The sequence below is a fragment of the Hippocampus bargibanti genome, linkage group LG20 (genome assembly GCF_051943395.1).
Source record: "Hippocampus bargibanti isolate YZ-2025 linkage group LG20, ASM5194339v1, whole genome shotgun sequence".
Taxonomy (NCBI): domain Eukaryota; kingdom Metazoa; phylum Chordata; class Actinopteri; order Syngnathiformes; family Syngnathidae; genus Hippocampus; species Hippocampus bargibanti.
In genome coordinates, this window is record NC_142753.1 from 7,859,912 (window position 1) to 7,879,215 (window position 19,304).

The 19,304-nt window shown below is 45.4% G+C and overlaps 2 protein-coding genes across 2 annotated transcripts in view; one reads left to right on the plus strand and one right to left on the minus strand.

Annotated features, from left to right (window-relative positions):
• The window catches only part of LOC148882986 (uncharacterized), a 90,812-nt gene that overhangs the window by 32,439 nt on the left and 39,069 nt on the right, over positions 1–19,304 (plus strand). The window lies entirely within an intron of this gene.
• Positions 190–19,304, minus strand: part of LOC148882988 (zinc finger protein 40-like) — a 38,937-nt gene continuing 19,822 nt past the window's right edge. Inside the window, 8 exon segments of the mRNA XM_089023725.1 lie at positions 190–1,820; positions 2,277–2,791; positions 3,280–3,381; positions 3,801–3,976; positions 4,059–4,192; positions 4,305–7,009; positions 7,012–10,017; positions 11,410–11,463. Of these exon segments, the coding sequence (XP_088879851.1) occupies positions 789–1,820; positions 2,277–2,791; positions 3,280–3,381; positions 3,801–3,976; positions 4,059–4,192; positions 4,305–7,009; positions 7,012–10,017; positions 11,410–11,463 (7,724 nt within the window). The 3' untranslated portion in view covers positions 190–788.

Consider the following 19,304-nt stretch of genomic DNA (forward strand, 5'->3'; position numbering starts at 1 on the left):
TCAGGTGTTATTTTTAATGCCCATGTATAGTTAGGAGGTTTATTTCTTAATTTTGGATTCAAATTACAACGATTAGCAGCACAGGTGAATCGCCGCCTATCCTCGCTAGACTTTGGGCAAGAGCGAATCGTGAACCAAGAAAAGATTCTACCACAATAAGACTTTTCAATTTAACCAACAGGATTCCACTTGACCGTTCAGAAACATTTTTTTACTCATACAGTTCAGAATATTGATACATCAAAGTAAAGCTACCGTAATGCACATAACCAATGGACAAAACGTCAGAATGGGCACTAAATGGATTATAATAAATAGTTGAACACAACATTTGTACAGATAAGCATTGCCCATAATTCATAGAAATGTACATATACCGATAGGACAATTATAATTCAATAAATTTACAAATGAAAGATGGTTAAAAAAAGCTGATATCCTCCATTTGAGATGCCGTCTCGAACTTAATATGCATGCGTGTGCATGTGTGCGTTCATTAACACAAGCAACTACTTAATTGACTTTAAATTATGTACAGGTTCCAAAACAAGAAACTCGATAAAGGCACAATTATCTATACAGCATGTACAAAAACATTGTCTGGAGCTGACCAAAATAGAAAATAACATGATTGGTCGTCATTACAATTGCCATATGATTGCACGTACAATGTGAGTGTCAGCATCTGTGCTTTGAAAGGCGATTTGTACAGAAACAAACCCCCGAAGAAGTGTTCTCAGTTTTAAAGTGACTACAATGACATACAAAATCAACAACGGGAGAGCCTTTCAGGTGGCAATGACCAATCTGTCTTCATCATCACTGGAGACCTCATTGAAGTCATCAATGACCGTCTTCCAGCTGGCTGCCGCTTTCTTCGATGCATCGTCACTACCTTTTTTCGTGGATGCCACACTATGTGCCGGACTTTGTGGGGCTGCATGCTGCTGTGAGTATTTCTCACTTCGCACCTTGTCCAAAGTCTGCATTAGCTCTGCAACGATGGGCGGCTTGCTGCCTGAATTCAGTTCTGGCGAAGGTCCGACTGGCCGGGGAGTGACCGTGCAAGCTGAGGGACTTTGTGTTTGCAATGACTGTGCCCCCATCGCGTCTGAGCTCCCTTGCCTGTCGGACGACCACGGTAGGGGACTACGGCATGGTAGTGGGCTGACAGCCGGAATGATGGCAGGCAGGGCAATGTTCACTATCTGGAGGCCGGGCACGTGTGCCGGGGTGGTGGTGCTGCTTTGGGAGGTGGGGCTCGCAGCCAGAACCTGCAGGGCGACACTTTGCTGGGGAAGCATTTGGCTGGACGCTATCCCCGTGTTGGCCAGGCCCATTAGGCTGAGTGTCGGCTGCAAAGTCTGACCCGGCAAGTCGGTCACTTGACGTATCGGGAAGCAGGGCACCACATTGCTGATTGGTTCTTGGATCACAAGCGGCTGGGTCTGAACGCTGTCCGGGTTGGGCGAAGAGTTGGGCGCCGTCGACGGGCTGGTGTTTCTGTGGATAACACTCACAGCCGGGATGGTGAGCTGAACGGGGCCAGCCTGAATTGGCACAAAGGTGGAATAAGCAGCAAGTCCGGCCGGCACCAGTTGGATGCCGCCAACAGGAACCATACTATAAGGCGAACGAAAAGGTTGCTGGGAGTGCAGAGGCAGATGACTGAACAAGTGGGTCTGTGTCTCCAGTATTGGGGCTTGAGAGAGAACTTGCAGGGGAGCCCGCGTCGGACTTTGTGACGACGTCTGTGTGCTTCGATCAACTGGTATGCCAGACTCGTTTTTTTCCAAAGGATGAGTGGCAGATGACGGTTCCTATTGTAAAACCAAAAAGAGAATATAAGTCCATGCCAATGAATACCTGCTACATTATCGCCCTTGCTATAATTGCAATTTTTCATTTATTAAAACACATTTTATAGACTTGGTTCCTACAAAGATGCCTATAAGCATTGCTATTTGCTGCTTGAATGTGTCTGTGTGTTTAAAACTGGCAGCTGTTGAAATGCCTATCGTCTCCATTCCGAGTTTTGTCCAATCGTAGGAGGGTCTGGAATGGACCACCGCAGCATAATTTAAGGCCACTGTAGTTCCCTTGCGGGGATAAACTGTGGAAAATGGGATTATGATGGAAAGAAATGACTCAAGGCTGTTTGGGTTTGTGTGTGGTGACGTGGCTGAGATATCTATTGGCATCACGCCAACACACCTTGTGGTAGAAAGTAGTGTCACCCAGACATCACCCAGAAGGATAATCATAGTGGACCTCACCTTGCATTGTTGAAAGCCTATCCCTGTAAGCGGTGGACTCGGGGGAACCTCACAGTCAGGGTAGTCGATGGACATTTGCCTGCATGGCGATACGGGGCTCATCATGTGCACCGACTCCGTATCTGAGAAATTCGACTCTGTGGTGGTGGCGATGGGAGGCAGAGAGCTACAAAATGGCGCGAAGCTCGGGCAGTAGCTAGAGATTGCGTACTGCTTACTCAGCGACAAAGGATTCATGATGAGGACAGAGTCTGATACGTGGGGTTCGGGAGCTTGCGGCTGGGCCAGGGAGCTGATCGACATCTGGGCCAGGAGGGCACTCGGAGGGACCTCGTTGTCCTTCGACGGATTATGCTGCGGACTAGCGGACACGGAAGGGTTTGTGGACAGGCCAGACTCCACTTGGCTGTCCTCCTCTTCCTCATCGTTGTCCTCGTTGTCTTCCTCGTCAGGGCCGTCGGAGTCATCGCCATCTGAGTCTGGGCGGTCAGCGCTGCTCACTTGACTGCGGTCTCCTGAAGATACAAACATACGTTTCTTGTATTGAATCGGGGACGAGAATGGTTTTGTGATAGTGAAATGCGCTCGTCAGAGAATAAGTCAGTGATCTCTTGTGCCTGCAGATGTAGGGGAGTTTTCCCTTCAGACTGACGTGCACTTCTCAGCTCCAGCACTTGCAGAGGTGGAAAAACAAATATGCTCTTAGAGACTGGGACCATCAAATGCTTTCAGGCAGCTTGTCTCCCTTTTTTTCTTTTCTAAAATTAGATGCAGCAATTTCCTCTTTGTAAATGTTGTGCTAGCCGCCCACACGCACTTGGAGTTAAGAGAGGATGAAGCTGCATTTCGAATGTCTAATTAGACCACAGCAAAGCCCATGACATAGCAACAGACGTCCAGTTCCGAGTTTTTTTTTTACATCTTTATCACGTGAAATAATTAAACCAGTGAAATATGCACAACATTGAAATTTGAAATGCACATTTGAAGTTCAGAATCGTACCTGAATCCTCTGCATCTTGATCGTCGAGGAGTCCATTGGACACACCCATCTCCATGCATTTCTTACTGTGTGCCTTGGACTTCATATGCTTAGTAAGATTTCCTACAGGGAGCAGAAAAGGTGTTTTGGGTGGGTAGCGTTCGAACAGTATCGCAAGATACACTTACGTAAGGCAACAGTCCCCGGGCGAGCCGCACTTAAGGATGAGTAACCGATAAAGACATTTTTAAATGGACGTGGGCTGTTCTGACAAATTCCTATTCCGCAGCGTTGCGTGGGATGTCGGCGGTTTGATAACGAAAGAGAATCACGCTTGATTCATTCAAGCAATGCTGGAATTTTGTTTTTTAATACCAATTAGAGGACTAGAACAACAGCAAAGTCAACTTTCAATTGTATTTATGCTAATGTGGAGTCATTTTATTTTTGTATATATGTACATTGTATATTTGTATAAGTCGTTTCAATGTAAAACTTCTGTGCCTTAAAATACATTACCGCACAACACCGATAGGTCTCACCTTTGGTCTTGAAGGAGAAGTTGCAGTGGGTGCAGTGGTACGGCCGAACGTCAGAGTGGGTGCGAATATGTTTGCGTAACATGCTGGGCTTCTTACAGCGGATCCCGCACTCCTCACAGATGTATTTACCGCGCCCTCGCCCACGTACGTAAACATAGTCTTCATTAGATTTGTATCTGTGGGGTTGCAACACATGAGGGAACCTGAGATAAGAGACAAAGAACCATGCCGGACTTAAATAACACTTGGAAACCATACCCGCCGTCAAAGATTTTGATCCGTCTTGGTTCTGTTTTTGATGCCGTCTCCTTGTCTGACTCATTGCTGGAATGACTTTCTGTTTGCGCTTTCGTTCTGGCTTCCACGGATCTGGTCTTCTGAGTAACCGGCACCTATAACATCATGTCTTTGTTTTATGCGTTTTATATATTCACGTGTTCCAATAAGACAATGAATTCGGAAACCATCCAACAAAAAGAGGTTTGATTTAAATTGTGTTCTTACCAGTGGCATGACATCTTTGAGCTTGCCAGAGTAAGACAAGATATCCGATTTTCCAGATGTTTTTATCGCAGAGGTGTAGTGGATTTTCTTCTCACTCTGTTTGGAATCGAGGAGAGACATGACCACCTTGGTGGGCAAGCTCAGTGCGTTGGGATTGTTTGGGTTGACGGTCCAAGCAGCATATGCCGACGTTTTCAGGTCAGTTTGGAGAGTGTGAAGTTGTTTTCTTCTCATTAGGAAGCACCAGGTGAAGGTGGTGGTCGTCTTCAGGCTAGGGAATGACAGGCGATGACTGTCCTTTGTGTTAACCACGGAAACAGATGTGGTCAGTTTCACTTGACCGCCATGGAAACTTGATGGTCTAATGGGGGATTTTATGGGATTCCACCGAAGTTCTTCCATTTTCTCTTGCGTCTTGAGGGTGTGATCAGGTACAGTAGTGTTTAGGACAGGGCGAGGATCTTCAGCAATAAGCGTGCTTGCTGCTTTGTCAAAGCCGGTACTGTCAGGTGACATTGGCTTCACATCATCAAGATCCTTCTCTGAATCTGTTTTAACATGAGGCAAAGGAGGGGCCTCTGTCTCAATCGGACTGTCGGCAGGTTCTGTTGTGCACACCTGCCTAACCAGCATTACTTTCCGCTGTCTGGTCACTTCCGACAAAGTGGAATTCAAATAATTGACCGACCTGCCGTCGGTCAGGCAGGCCACGCCGTTTTCATCCTTGGCACGTTTCTGATGCTTTTCCATGTAGATATCCAGACTGTTGGCTGGTGACAGCATTCTTTTACTTGACGCAATGGGCTCTTGTTGTGGGCAAAGAGTTACTGACCCAAGTTTCTGAGTGCAGTGCAAAGAACCCAGAGATGACGGCCTTTCGGCTGTTTTATTGGGAAGGCTAACAATTTTAGTCCAATCCTTTGGTGAAGCATGAGTTTCAGGATCTGTGACATGAGCGGGCGGAAGGGTACTTTTGTTTGAGACCGTTGGAGCGGTGTGCATCTGCTCGTGGGTTATGAGGATCTGTGGCAATGGGACACCGCCCGACTGCATCTGAGGGCTTGAGTCTCTTTGCTGTTCAACAGTCAAAACATCAGTCTTTGTCTCAGCGCCTGAATAAGGACATGGGTGGTTCGTACAGATGTTCTGGAGTAAGTCTGATGATTGGGAAACACTCAAAATGGAATGGGCAGCAGGCATTTTTAAAACTGGTAAATTTAGCTGTGGTTCCTGCGTGCCAGTAAATGAAAATGTTTGACATGGCCTTTGTGTGGGACATTGCAGCTGGTATTTGGGCACAAGGCATTTATTGTCTTCCAAATCAGCTGGTTTGTTGAGGGTGTTCTCACTTCCGACTAAAATCTGGGTCACGGGTTTGTGTGCCTTTTGGCAAACTTGAACTCGGGATGTTTGATGCCAAGGGTGTGGAAGGCCATGCACAGGCTGTTGTATGGTGCTCCCCAGATGTATACTTTGGACCATTTGTTCGTTCCTTTGCAGGGGTGGTTCTCTGAAAGGGTGGGCCACATTCAATCTGTTGGCAATTTGAATTTGGGCTGTATTTGGGTTTACACAGTTTACATTTGTTGTTGGAGCTTTGTCAAGATTTATGACAGCTTTCCGAACAGACTGCTGATTATCTGGGCATATCTTTAGAGACATTTGGCGAACTAACGGCCCCCTCCTCCTTTCAATAAGTGGGACCTGAACACCCTTGGTGATTGGTCCACTTTTAGAATGACAGATGGGTGATTGACCTCTTCTGGGAGAGACATTGCCACAGTCAAAAGACTTGCTGCGGTAGTCAGATGAAATTTCTACCGAGGGTTGGGTACAAGTGATCTGTTCAGATGCTGCACGCCTCATCGCTGCCGGTACACTGAGCGTGCTGAAGACTTTTGACTGACCTTGTGGCTCAGAAATTCTGCTGATGCAGTCGGCTCTTGAAGGACTTTCTGACCTTGACGGTTCTTCTCTGTCAAAAGATGTTGAAATGCTGGAACAGTGCGAGAGAGTGCTGTCTCTGCTCAGGCTTCGCGAGAGGCTCGACTCCAAGCTGGAGTCACCTGACGTGTGGTCCATTTGAGCAAGACGAATGCGTTTCTTTTTGGGTGGGAGTTTCTCTGCTGGCAGTTTTGACAAACTCTCACTTCTTTGTGGCCAGCTAAATTGATCTACGGGCTTTTCCGCCTGCTCGGAGGGCTGCGTTTCGTGTTCTCTATCAGGCTCTTCGGTGACCAATATTTCAGGGACCTGGATGTTGTTTTGACGAACTAGACGACACTGCTGGGCCGGAGCAGAGGTTTCTCCTGCGACTGCCAATGTACGATCAGAGCATTCATCCATTTTTTGATGACTGGAATCAGCTTCGATAGTTTTGTCCGATAACTTTTGATGGGATGTGTCAGCTGATGTTACATCTGCTTTGGCGTTCAGGGGGTCTTTTTCTCGACTGTCCAGGGGTGAAGCCCTATCTGTCGATTCAGTCTCAAATGAACTTGGCCTGCTAAGAGAGTTGGTATGTCGAATGACAGAAGTACCGCTGCTTTGTCTCTGCATTTCTGCTTTCGCAGAAATGCTGATCTGAGTCTCTCGGATTGGGGACAGTCTTGAATCTGAAGCACATGAACTGCGTGCGACGAGTTGAATTTGAGGAAGTTTGGGTTGGCTGGTTTTGGGTTGGATGTCAACCACGATGGTATGCTGGGAAAATTTGGATTTCCAAAATTTTTCAATAACTGACAGGAATCAAAACTAACCGAGCAAGGGGGATTTGTGTCGGTTGGCGATTGATCATCCTCATCGCCTACGCTTTTCATTTTCCTTCTCTTTCTAAATGATGTTTGCTGTTCAACTAATCCCGGGCCGCCAATTGACCTTGAAACTATATTGGTTTGCATGTTGACATGAAAGACATCTTGATCTGTTTCTTTCACGACGAGGGGCTTGTTTTTTGGCCCATGAAGTTCTGAGCAGTAAAATTTCTTGTGTGTTTCAAAATTTTCTAACTTTCTGTAGCGGTTACGACAAGTTTCACACTCGTACATCGTGCCTTTATTTTGCTGAAGTTTTCTTTGTCTATCCTGACTGTGCTCAAAAGATCGACTTCGCTGCATAAGTTCCATGCTATTATTTGTACCGTGATATCCGTCATCCATCGAGCGAACGGTAGTCAGTCTCTGCCCCTCACTGGTAGAAAAATCCTCCACTGCAGCTTGTCTGACCAATGTCCGAGAATGTATTGCCTGATTGGGGGTTGACGGTGCAGACGAAAATACATCATCGTTGATCGAACTTTTCTCATCAAATGAATGAGAAATCCGCAAAGGGTAGGGCAGGTGGGCAATATTGAGTGGAAGAGCAGAATGCCCTTGTGTAGAAGGCATCGAGTTGCTCCTTGTGATCGGCAAACAATCCATTGAGTATTGAGAAGGTACAGAGAGAAGGAAAACTGGCTTTGATTTGTCTGTGGGAGTGAACGGAGACTTGGGGATGTCGGAACTTGAACTTGACCGCCTTCCAATTGGTTTCAGGTCAAACTGAAAGGAATCTTTAAATATATAGGATTTTGGGGAGTCAATGCTACCTCTCCTTGACAGAGATGTACGCCTTGGTTTAACGCTGTCCAGTTGCTTGTTGTCCACCACCGCCTCATTGTCGGATATCAGCTTTGAAATTCTTTCCTCAAGAGAAAGGGCTTTTGTTTCTAAAGGGGGACGCATCTGTCCCACTTTTGCTTGTGACAAATGCTCCACCGCGACGTGCATTACCGTGGAAACAACAGGAGGAAGATGAGAGCTATCCTTTTTGGAGACATCCATTTCAGCTGGTGGTGTTATCTTTACAAATGGACTCGGCGGACTCATTGCCTGGTCAGCACTTTCGGAACGAGAGAAGTAACCAGAATCTGTACTTCCCAAACTACGAGGACTAAGGAGACACTTGGCTTGTTGCTGCTGAGAAAAGTCTGTCGCTTGTTGCCTCTGGAGCTGAGCATGGCCACTTAAGAGTGGTGACTTGCACTGTTGGTCTTCATCTTCGCTCACAGTATCTAGTGAGGCACTTGTACTAACTACCTCTTTCAGAGACGACAGGGGTGTGATGTTTGATCTCAGATTAACATTTGGAAACTCTCGCTGCCGTTGTGAAGCAGCTTGTTCAGGTGCGGCGCCGGTAACTCGAGGGCTATCTGCCCGCAGAGGTGAAACGTTAACTGGATAGACAACAACTTTTGGCAGCACAGCTGTCACTTTGGGCTCATGACCTCTTTGGTTGAGAGCCGGTTTCATGGAGTCGAATGCAGCCATTGAGTCCATTTCTCCGTAGCTAGTTAGGTTTGTACCAGTGCTTTGGAGGCTGTTTTCTGACAAGGCCACTGCACTACTTTGCGATGATTCCGGATCCAGATCGACGATGCTTCCATCGTCGTCACTGTCTCCGCTCTCATCTACCTCTGAATGTGTTCCGAGGGCTTTGTCAGAATCGTGTGAGTGCAGTGCCCCTCCCGATTCGGAGCGCGCAATGAGTCCGAGTTTGATTGCATGAGCGTGTGATTTTTTGTGCTTGTACAAGTTGCTCTTGGTTTTGAAGGAAAAACCGCAAGTTACGCAGGGGTATGGTCTTTCTCCGGTGTGAGACCTGATATGTTTGAGCAGCACACTAGGTTTTGCACACGCCCGGTTGCAGTATTCACAAACATATTTTCCCGGCTTCTTCGGCTTTTGGTCCTTGGAAATCTGTTCCGACCCAAAGTTCATTAAAGTTGTTATCTGAACATGGTTGTTTCCGGGTGTCACTGGGACTTGAATGGTGCTGGGGACACTTGCTGAGAGCGACTGGCAGGTATGCACAATTGGGGGTTGGCTTTTTGGCAAAGCATTTGAGCCCGAGGGAGCCGGCGCATGCGTAATCGTAGACAGTCCAGTATTAAAACTCATGTGAAGGCTGCCATTTTCCGGATTAGATACAACGGGAATAAAATGTTGATTAGCAAAAGATAACTGCTGCAAAGTGTCACCATGTGTTGATACACCTTCCTGCAACGGTGCTGCAATGCCAATGAAATTACCCTGTTTGTCGATATAATAAGTCTGCAAGGGAGACGAGTGAGTACGAAGACCGATATTAACAGACGGCATACTGGATAATTCACTCGTGGCTTGAGATTGAAGGTGAGAAGTCGGTTCAGCAGTGGCTGTGACTTGGAAGGTCTGTTTCCTGTCATTAAGTGTAAGCATGTCGGGCTCCATCGCCTTCAGTAGGACATCGAGCGGGGCACTGGTGTGGTAAGGAGTCTTATCAAAGCTGCAAACTTGGGTATTACCGTCCTTGGGTGGAGCCGCTTTTAGAGAACCATCACCATCAGTGTTTGGTTTATGAGACTGCAGCGTTGACTTGGCGTCCTCTTGCGTTAGCCCTTCACGGTCAGTAGCAGTATCCCCTTTGTCAGGGGATGGTTCAACAGGTTGAGCATCTTGAGATTCTCCTTTCTCGCTCAACGTTGTTGAGGGATGATGGGAGGGACTGCTGGAAGCAGGGGAGCCAGGTCTGTTCTCCTCGGGGGTTCCTCCTTCGACAGTTTCGGGAGTTTTTAGCTGCGGTGCATTCTTCACCGGGGATTTAGGAATTTTCTTTTGCTTGTTCTCTGCCACAACTTTTTTCCTCTTCAAACCTTTGATGTTATCTTCGATCTGTCGATTGCTTTCAGATATGCCTGGGGACAAACCGGGGAAGAAACCGTGAGACAAAAAGTATTCAATATCTATTTTTGTTTGCTGAGCCATTTGAGAACATTCCTGAATTAGGTACAACACAAGATATGAATTGTTCCGATGGGTAAACCGTTTTACTTCAGTTTATCAAAACATTGTGTTTATGAAGACATGAAAGTAAATTCATCGATGTGTAACATGGCCACTTGGGTGCATATATCACTTTACTTAACACAGCAACTTTACCTTTGTTTCTCAACGCGGACTGCTGTGTTAAGTGGCTTGTTTGTCTTAGCATTTTTCTCCATTGAGTCCATTCTTTTTAATTAACACCATTAGTGTTTTCACTTGACAGACACATATGCATTTTCTCCTAAACGAAATAGCGTGTACTGGTAATTGTAATAACAAATAGATTTGCATAGAACAAGTTAATTTGTCCATTCATGTGTTGGTTAAGTGCACTCCAGGGTGTTTTAGAGAGGCAGCTGATTGTACAGTTAGCATAATTACCATTCGGAAGCTAACAGCCAGCATCGTATAATGGGAGCTGCCTTTTTAAATTAGCTATTAATTGTGCAGCTGATGTAAAACTAAATGGGAAAATTATCATACGTTTTACATTCCAATACAAAAAAATGTCACAATCTCCAAAAGCTTGTAGCAGTCTTTTAAACTGTCACTTAATGTCAAGAACAAACATAATTCCTGTGCGGATTGATATTTTTTTTAACTCCAATTCTTTTTATTCCAGCATGGAGCTTTTGTGTGCAAATAATTCCAAAAGTCACATTGGTGCAAATCGGCACGCTGGACTCTCAATCATCATTTTGTCGCCTTTGAAAGAGTGACTCGGCATGTTACATAAATCTCATCGTGACCTGTCACAGTTTCCCGCATTTCAAATTTATTTTGTTCCTCCTGGGTATTTGGCATAATTAGAAGGGGGAACACCCTATCCCTTCTAACCCATTCTCCAGAAAAAGCATACAGTATTATATAATTGGAAAAAAAAGCCCAAATAAAAGTCAAAATAAATGTTGATTTAATTATACACTCAATGCTCAACATTGGCTGTAATCGGGTTTTCAATTGTAAAAAGTGTTGTCACCGTTTGACTGGCACACATGAACAAGAATACAAGTAGTTATTTATATCTTGTCCACTTAGCTTCTCCAGACAAGCTGTTCCCACCCTCATTAAGACTGATAAGTCCATCAAGGCTCTCATGACCTGCAAGCGACTTGGAATACATTGTCTGACTTTATACTTTTACATTTGTTTGGCACTCTCGAAAACTACATTTTAAACGATTGTGAGGCTAGTCAAACGGTCACTTGTTGAAAACTTATTTGTCCTTGACATAACAACTTAAAAAAAGAAATGACTCTTACTTTTCCGTGAGCCCGTGGGTTCTTTCAGCTCTTTCTGAGCCTCCTCGATTTTATCTGCAATGCAAGAAAAGGTGCATTTTCAGCGCGTACGTGTGCAACTGTGAAAGGATGGCAGCGTGCAAGCAATGCTTACTGGGGATTGCTCCCACACAGCCCATGCGGGATGATGTCTGTTAAATGAAAAACAGATATTCTTCCATTCCCGAGTAAGTGCACCATTCCATGATGGAAACTACGGTCATCATTGAGGCAGCGCCCTTGCATAATACCCCCGTATAGCCAAACGTTGAAAAAAAACCAGATAGGCTTCAGCTACTGGTTAGGATTTCAAACACGATCTTAAAAACGGCACGCCGCGACTCCAGATGCTGGACGAAGCGCGAACAAGAATGCGCCAGAACTTGTCAGAGGATTTTTCTGGTGAACCGGTGTGTGCGCTTCTTTCTCACAGGAAGACAGAAGGCGGGCGACTAAAAGCCTGTCAGGTTCGAATTTAGAAACGTGTTCCGATAAAATGTGCTTAGTCCGTTTTTCCCCTGCTTCGACAGCTTCCTCCCACACCCAAACACATGCATGCCAGTTTAATTGGGGGAGAAAACGCTCAAATGCCTCAAGGTGTGAATGCGAGTGTGAAAGCATTTTTTGTCTATTTTCCCTTTTTTTGTACCACCTATAAAAAGACTTAGGTTTCCAAGTAGTGCACGAAGGATTATGATACAGTTTCTAGTTTGGTCTGTAAGATGATTCAACACAAGGATAATCAGTCCAAGTTCATCAATCAGTTTTACTGCTGTAATTCGGATTTTTTTAGATTAAAAAAACACATTCCTATTGCACAAATTCAATATTAAACAGACAGTTGTGTTTTGCACCCAGAACATGTTATTTTGATTTTTTTTGAGTTGACTTCCCTTTTAAAAATGTACTGCCAAAAATTGCTGTGATATAATGCAAAGTTTGAAAATATAATAGAGTGACTGTTTTGCATACCACTAGTGTTAGGGGGCTAATGTTGCAAAACTAATGGAGAGATTTTTTTTAACTCTTTCAGGAACATTGGTCACTACAGTGGACAGCTAATCAAGCTATTGGGTTACAGAGTGCATAAAAGGGTTCAGATGAGGTAATGGGAAAGCTGCTCATACAAAATATTAATTGGTGATTCTATGCAAGGGGGGAGGAGGAAAAAAGCACACTTCAGATCATCCGGATTTTACCAAAGACTACGCTTTTTATTCATATATTAAAAGTCGGAGATTTCCTCCCATGACCGTGAAACTGAATGGAAACATAAATCCATCATGGCTTTTCTGCTTGAAAGATGACATCATGATTCAAGACAAGTCCCAGAGGACCAATTGCAGCAATTTCATTTTAAACCACCGCAAATGTTTTTGGAAGACCAAAAAAAAAAAAAAGGATGTTCTTCCGTCGTTGCCAAAGTCAGTCATTCCATGCCGGGAATACGCGGTGAGGAGGATATGAGCGGCTGGTGCAAGAGGTCAGTGGATTATGTCATTGTGTGTGTTACAAGTCACACCCCATCTCCGTCGCTCTCCTACCCTAAGCACACGCCACGGATTACATAATGTGTTCCCATCCCAAGCTCCTGCTAGAGGAAAACAAAGGCGCCCTGCCAGCAGAAACACAGCAACAGAGGGCAGCACATTTGTTTTTTCTGCATCTGTCTGTCAAAGACAAGAATGTGTCCAAATGCACCACAGAGATTGTGGATTCCCTTGCTCTCCACTGGAGACTCCCTGCATCGAAGCCCCTCGGCCGTGCTATTCTACATAGCGGGGACTTTCGAAGCTAAGCTTCCTTAAGTGATGTCTGACGCAATTGTTGATTGGATAGCGGTTAAGTCAATTTGGTGCTTCATTGTTTGAACAGGTCGCCTTATTGCCAAACGTCTCGGGTCACACCGCACCGGCAAACCGCTGATTACCGCCCAACGTACGGCGTATTTGCGCCGGCATAAGAATCTAATCGCTCCCTTTACATAACTAACCACAACCAAGACCCCTCATGCTGAGAGGCATCCAATGAAGTCATGCGCAGAACGCAGGAAACAATGAGTCGAAAAGGGACAAGGCTGCAGTCCCTTCATCCTTCACCCTGACTAAGGACAAAAGATTCCATCCACACAGGCCAAGTTGTTAAGACAGAAGGGAATGATTATACGGTTCAAATTTCCCTCATTATCTGCGCCTGGGTTTGCGGGAGTGGTCTCCATGATGGTCAAATGTTTCACGACGGGGGCTTTGAGACATTCATCTTGCCATCTGCAAAGCATGCGGCCACAAGACAACACGCAAAGGGGGGAAAATGTCAATGTTGCAGCGTTGCCTCTGATGAAAACCAGAGCAATTCATGGAAGGTGTCCAGATTTTTAGGCAGCGTAAGAACAATCAACCAATCTCAATCACAATAGGAGATGGAGAAGATTGACCCTTTTGGTGAAGATACTAAATATTACCAAACATTTTCTTCTTTCCAAGACAGCCGTTTTCAAAGCTCAGTTAAAAGATATGTAGGACATGGATCATTGCCCCCATCAACCAAACCCCCACATGTCGTGGACAACGGAAAGCCTCTGACACTCAAACGGGATGCCGATAAGCACAGAGTTAAGAAGTGTAACAATGTGACATCTCAGAATGTAAGATATGACAAAAACGGATAGCATCACAAACCAAAATAAAGTACAAAATTATGCCAACATGACCTCTTAGGCAACCTCAACCCTGGAGCATCACAAGTCTCTCTTGGGCGCCGCTTTCCTCAGCCCGCGGGCCAACAACCGAACACCAGACTTGACGAGATACACATTTTCGTCAACAGTCTGCCCGGTCGGGCCCCCACCACGCCGAACGGACGCCACCAGCCACATAGTGGCCGCTTCTCAAGGTGGCGCCAAGTCTCCATATGCGCAATGTTTACTCGTCTCAGGCTGCTTTTTCTCCGTCAAGCTGCTGCTCCCCCTGCTCGCATCAAAGATACACGCTTGAGTTGTTTTGATAAAACAGCAGCATCTGCGCGATTGTGATATCGTTAGTATGCAAGACGCCACACCATATCCGCGTGCTCTTGAAACGGAGAGTGTGAGCAGATGGTCCACGTGGAGGGAAAATAAAAGGACGAGTCAAAGGTGAACGGCATTTTTATGTTTGAAATGACGCCGTGCGTGTGGGTGCCTCCGTGACAACGGAGAGGCTGCGGTTTCAACATCGGGGATGGATGAGATCTTGAGGGAGTATACACACTGCAGCATCCAAATTCAACAGGGAGGAAGAGAAAGATGACAAGATGGTAGCCGGCAGCTGCCCCCTTCTTCCTTGTCACTGCGCAGAGGAGGTATTATGTAACTGGAGCACCTTCACCGGCATTCTGGACACGCCCCGCTCTGTGCCAAATGCACGCACGGTGGCAAGTACGGACACACTCTGGCAGAGGCTGAATTCTTGGAACAGTAAAGGGCATTTACAGACAGGACAGGAGGAGTCTGAAGTGCACCTGCAGCGTGCAGCTCAGACTTGGTCAATAGCGTCAATCCAAACAGCCTATCATCTTTTACTTTGCTTTCCCATTCACACTGTTAATTACTGTTGATGTCGATTGCAATGATTCTCTATATCAGTGGATCTTGTTGGAGGCACTGAACCACACCAGTTTCATAGACTCATTCATCAAACCCTTCTTTCAATGAATGTGCCCATGAACCGCAGAGTAGACTAAGGGGTGGACCTATGCGGCAGAGGATCCACCGAACCCCTGAGACCGATCGAACCCAGTTTAAGAAACACTGCTTTATATCTTTCCCGTCTTGCAACTTCAGCCACCGGATGTGCGAGTGATGCAAAAATACCTTTGCCAACTCCAAAGGAAGTCTGCTGAGCATATCACGGCTTTCTTCCTGTAATGTGTGGAGAAGACCCAACGGTTTTGCAGCCCTCAGCTGCTGACCCACGCAATAAGGGACCATAACAGTTCCCGTCAGCTCCAGACATTTTTTTTTTAGAGAAAGATACTCCCCATGCTTGGGAGGGTAATAAATCAATCTGAGAGTAGAGCTTAAGACCGATTAAGTCTTCTTTCTCTGTGACTGTGGTCAAATAATGAAGGGGAGCAAAAGGAAATCCCAACCCGGAGAAGGAATGTGCCATTACGTTGTAGTCCATCATCATCAGTCGGTGTATCTTGGAATTTTTCATATTATCTTGGTTGGGTGGGAGCCCGGAATGATTTACGGCTTAATCTACCGGACACAAAAAGGAGTGACTGAATGATTCAGGCATGAAAGACCGCCTGTGTCTGTTTGACATCTTTTTTGAAGATGACTGCACCGGGTACAGTGTTGGTTTTTGACAAAACCGCTCTAATCTCTGTTCTTTAAAGTGACACAAAGATCATTTTTCATCAAACTTGAAAAATATGGTGCCATATTTTTGTGTCAAGTGTTTGAATTGGGCGAAACGGGACATTTGTGCTTTTCTGACTTTTCCCAGTCAATCATTTCGGCATCCCTCAATTGGATCAACATTAGGCCAGTAAGAGGCGCAGTCTGCCATGTTTGAGATTGTGGGAACAGAGATAGAGTCAATGGGTTACATCAGTGGTTCTTAATGCATGATCTCGGGAGGTAAACTGCAAGATCTTCCTTTGCGGATCATGTATTTAGCCGTCCGTGTATGTGACATGAGGAAAATAGAGCTTTTAAATTATTTATAACATGAAAATCACTGCATTGTGAAATTTATTTCCACAATGATTCATTGATCGTCTGAACGACAATGAAAATCTGCAGTCACCAAGATAGCATACAATATTAATCGATAAATTTGCAAAAATATCTGACCCGGTGAATGCTTTCCCAGTTTATTTTCAGAGAACAGACAGAAAAAGGAAGAAATACGTCTGTCCACCCACTTTCTTCTTTGCAACAGGTCAGAAAAAGGCCCTGAAACAAACCGCATATCAAATCCCATCCGGTCAGAATTTGAAGTTCCCTCCGGGTTGTGCTCAGTGATACCAAAATAACAGCAGACATTGGCAGTTCCCCTTCACTGAGCCCGGCGAGTGACGGCCAGCACGTTGCCAAGTGATGCGTTGACAGGAAGCATGTGTCAGTGTGCTTCAGCGCGAAAACAAATTGTGCACGTACAGTCAGCTTAGGAATGGGGCTAGGGGGGTTGTAGCTACATCAGACATTACAGATTTTCGGGGGGGGGGGGGGTTGTTTTTAGGAAGGATCCAAGTCAGTCAGCTTGTCTACTCTTTAAAAGAAACTAGCTTTGCAAATACCAAAACGGAAAACGAAACTTTTAAAAGTACGCCTTATGCCTCACGCTTGACTGTTGAGCGCTAAACACTTGCGCCTGGTAAAAGTGTCACCTCAGACGGCGCCGTCTCGGTTTGAGTGAGCCGAGATGCTCCTCGGGAAGGCAACGATAGCCGTACTGTACGTTGAGAACGGAAGTAAAACGGAGGTGCGACGTCCTACAGTAAATCTGATCTGGTTAAACAGAAATCGTACCGGGGGCGCTTTACAAATAGGACAAAGTGTTCGCTTTCTTACCGCACGCTTGGCTCACTTTTGTTCGTTGACCAAGAAAAGTCAATCCATACATGCTTCTCTGTCAAAACAGTCACAGCTGTGTTTCCGCCCTATCAGCTGGAGCGCGGCAGTGGTTTTGGGGCGTTGCCAGCGGTTTCCTCGTAATAATGTGACGAGGAGGGGAATTCCTGTAAGGCCTCGGAAGAGAGGAGGTGGAGCGAGGAGGTGCATGAGGTGAAAGGGGGAGGGATTGGAATGAAGGGAGTGTGGGAGGGACAGAGGAGGGCTTTGCTTGAACCTAGCAGACCGCGTGACGTCACCCAAACCGGCTTTGGCACCCTCCAGGGTATCCTTTGGCTTGGCCTCCCTCTCGCCTTGTTTGTCCTGACGAGGGTGGGACTTAATGTTCCCCGCCAACTGCTGGTGGCCCAAGAGTTTGCTCAGTGGGTGAGAGGAGCCTGGCAAGTTTTCTCTTCTTTTATTTTGACTCGGTCCTTCTATTCCCCACTTTGTGCATCTAGACAGACCGAAGACAATGGGTTTCTTTGAAATTGCCTCTCACCGCTCGCTTATCGTGACACTCTTTGGCCGCTTCATTAGGTACACCCTCAGAGAGGTATCGAACAGCGGTCCGCCAGTGAGACGTTTTTGAAATATGTTATTTAAATAATACAGTCCTCTACAAAATTATTCTTTCTCTCTTTTTTCTGAATCATTTCATGCACCCTGTAACCTGAAAATATGATAACCTTCCCACTGTAGTAACCACTGTCCGTGAAGGGGTTAAGTAACAGGTGTCAAGGCCCGTGGGCCGCCATTTTATTCGGCCCGTGAAAGCAAATCAAACTTCCATGATGCTTGCTAAACCAAAATTTCCAATTGTCTTATGCAAACCATAATAACAGTAATTATTTATTAATTTGTTGTGCACTGTAGATGTAATTTCTGGAGGGGATTAAACATTCTAATGGCTTCTAATTCATCCCCCCCCAGAGGAAACTAACTACAAAGTGGAGAAAAATTAGTTTGACACCCTTGGGCTAAGTAGACTGCATGAAGTGCATGGCCACCTATTTTAAAATATTGCTTGCTGAAAATAACATTTAAAAATAAAAACATATTTTTGGCCACCCTATGGTTGCTTGAGGAAAAATAGAAAAGAAAGTGTGGCCCAAAGTAGGCGAGACGTCACGCACCCGTCCGTCTTCCTGTGCACTTTGGACCAATGACAAATGAAGCCTGTCCTGAAAACAACTTGGCACAGCTTTCCGTGTCTAAACCGGTCATGGAAATGCAAATTGGTGTGGAAAGAGTTGATTCAGGGATGACTGAAAATACAAACGGAAAAGCCCATTCGGTCACTTTTTGATGGTTGGCCATTAGCTTTTAAAGGTAAAGTACAAGGTCCATATTTGAAAAAGTTCTGTATGGTACTCATGCATTTCCCTTGAATGGTTTGGAGATATATTTTTTTTCTTTTTTGTATCAAATTGACCGTCCTGTTGAGCTGGAGTAGCCAATGAGAATCTGAGGATTTGGTGGGACTTTGTGTTGCAATATTGTGAGTCTGAGTCAGTCATTGACCTCCATCGTTGAACTATCACAACTATGCTGAGTGTCTCCAAAAAAAGAGGAAGAACCCGTCGCTTTGTTTTCAGATGAGTTATGCGAAATTGCGCGGTTTTTGCAAGCAGCCCGCAAAAACAGTTACAGAAACATTTTCTCAGCCTCACATCAAAACAACATTGGTCTTTTGCTGTATCATTGCTAGGAAATCCATGTTCACGAGGTGAAAAAAAAATGTCAGGAGCAACATTTTGCTCTGTAATTATGTTGGTCTGAGCAAGAACATCGAGTTTTTGTTGGCAAACTGAAAGTACAAACAATCGGTGACTCAGAGTTTACAATAAAAGGAATTTCTACAGTCTTTCGCAAGGAGCAGAAAAAAAAATGCAATGGGGAACGTCTGCGTTAATTGTATGCACACACTTGTTGGGGTCTTGCCAGGTACATTAAAAAAAACAGTCCCTGGTAAGATTTGCTTTTGCATCAACAGCGAGTGTGCTCAGCTTGACGTACTATGCGACTGGTAGCGTTCCAAACATAAACTTGCCTAATAGCACACATAAGAAAAGCACCAATTGGCACGCGGACCAAACCCCCTGCGGGGAAGCTGCTAGCCTGAGTCGATGCAGGGGAAAGAATGCATTTAACTACTGGCTAGCCACCCAGTTAAATTGTCGCCAACCAACCTCTGCCGAAGTCCCGTTAACTGTTTTTGGAAAATATCTCAGTTCCTGACTGTGTCCGTTGTTAGCATTATAAATAAAGAAATAAA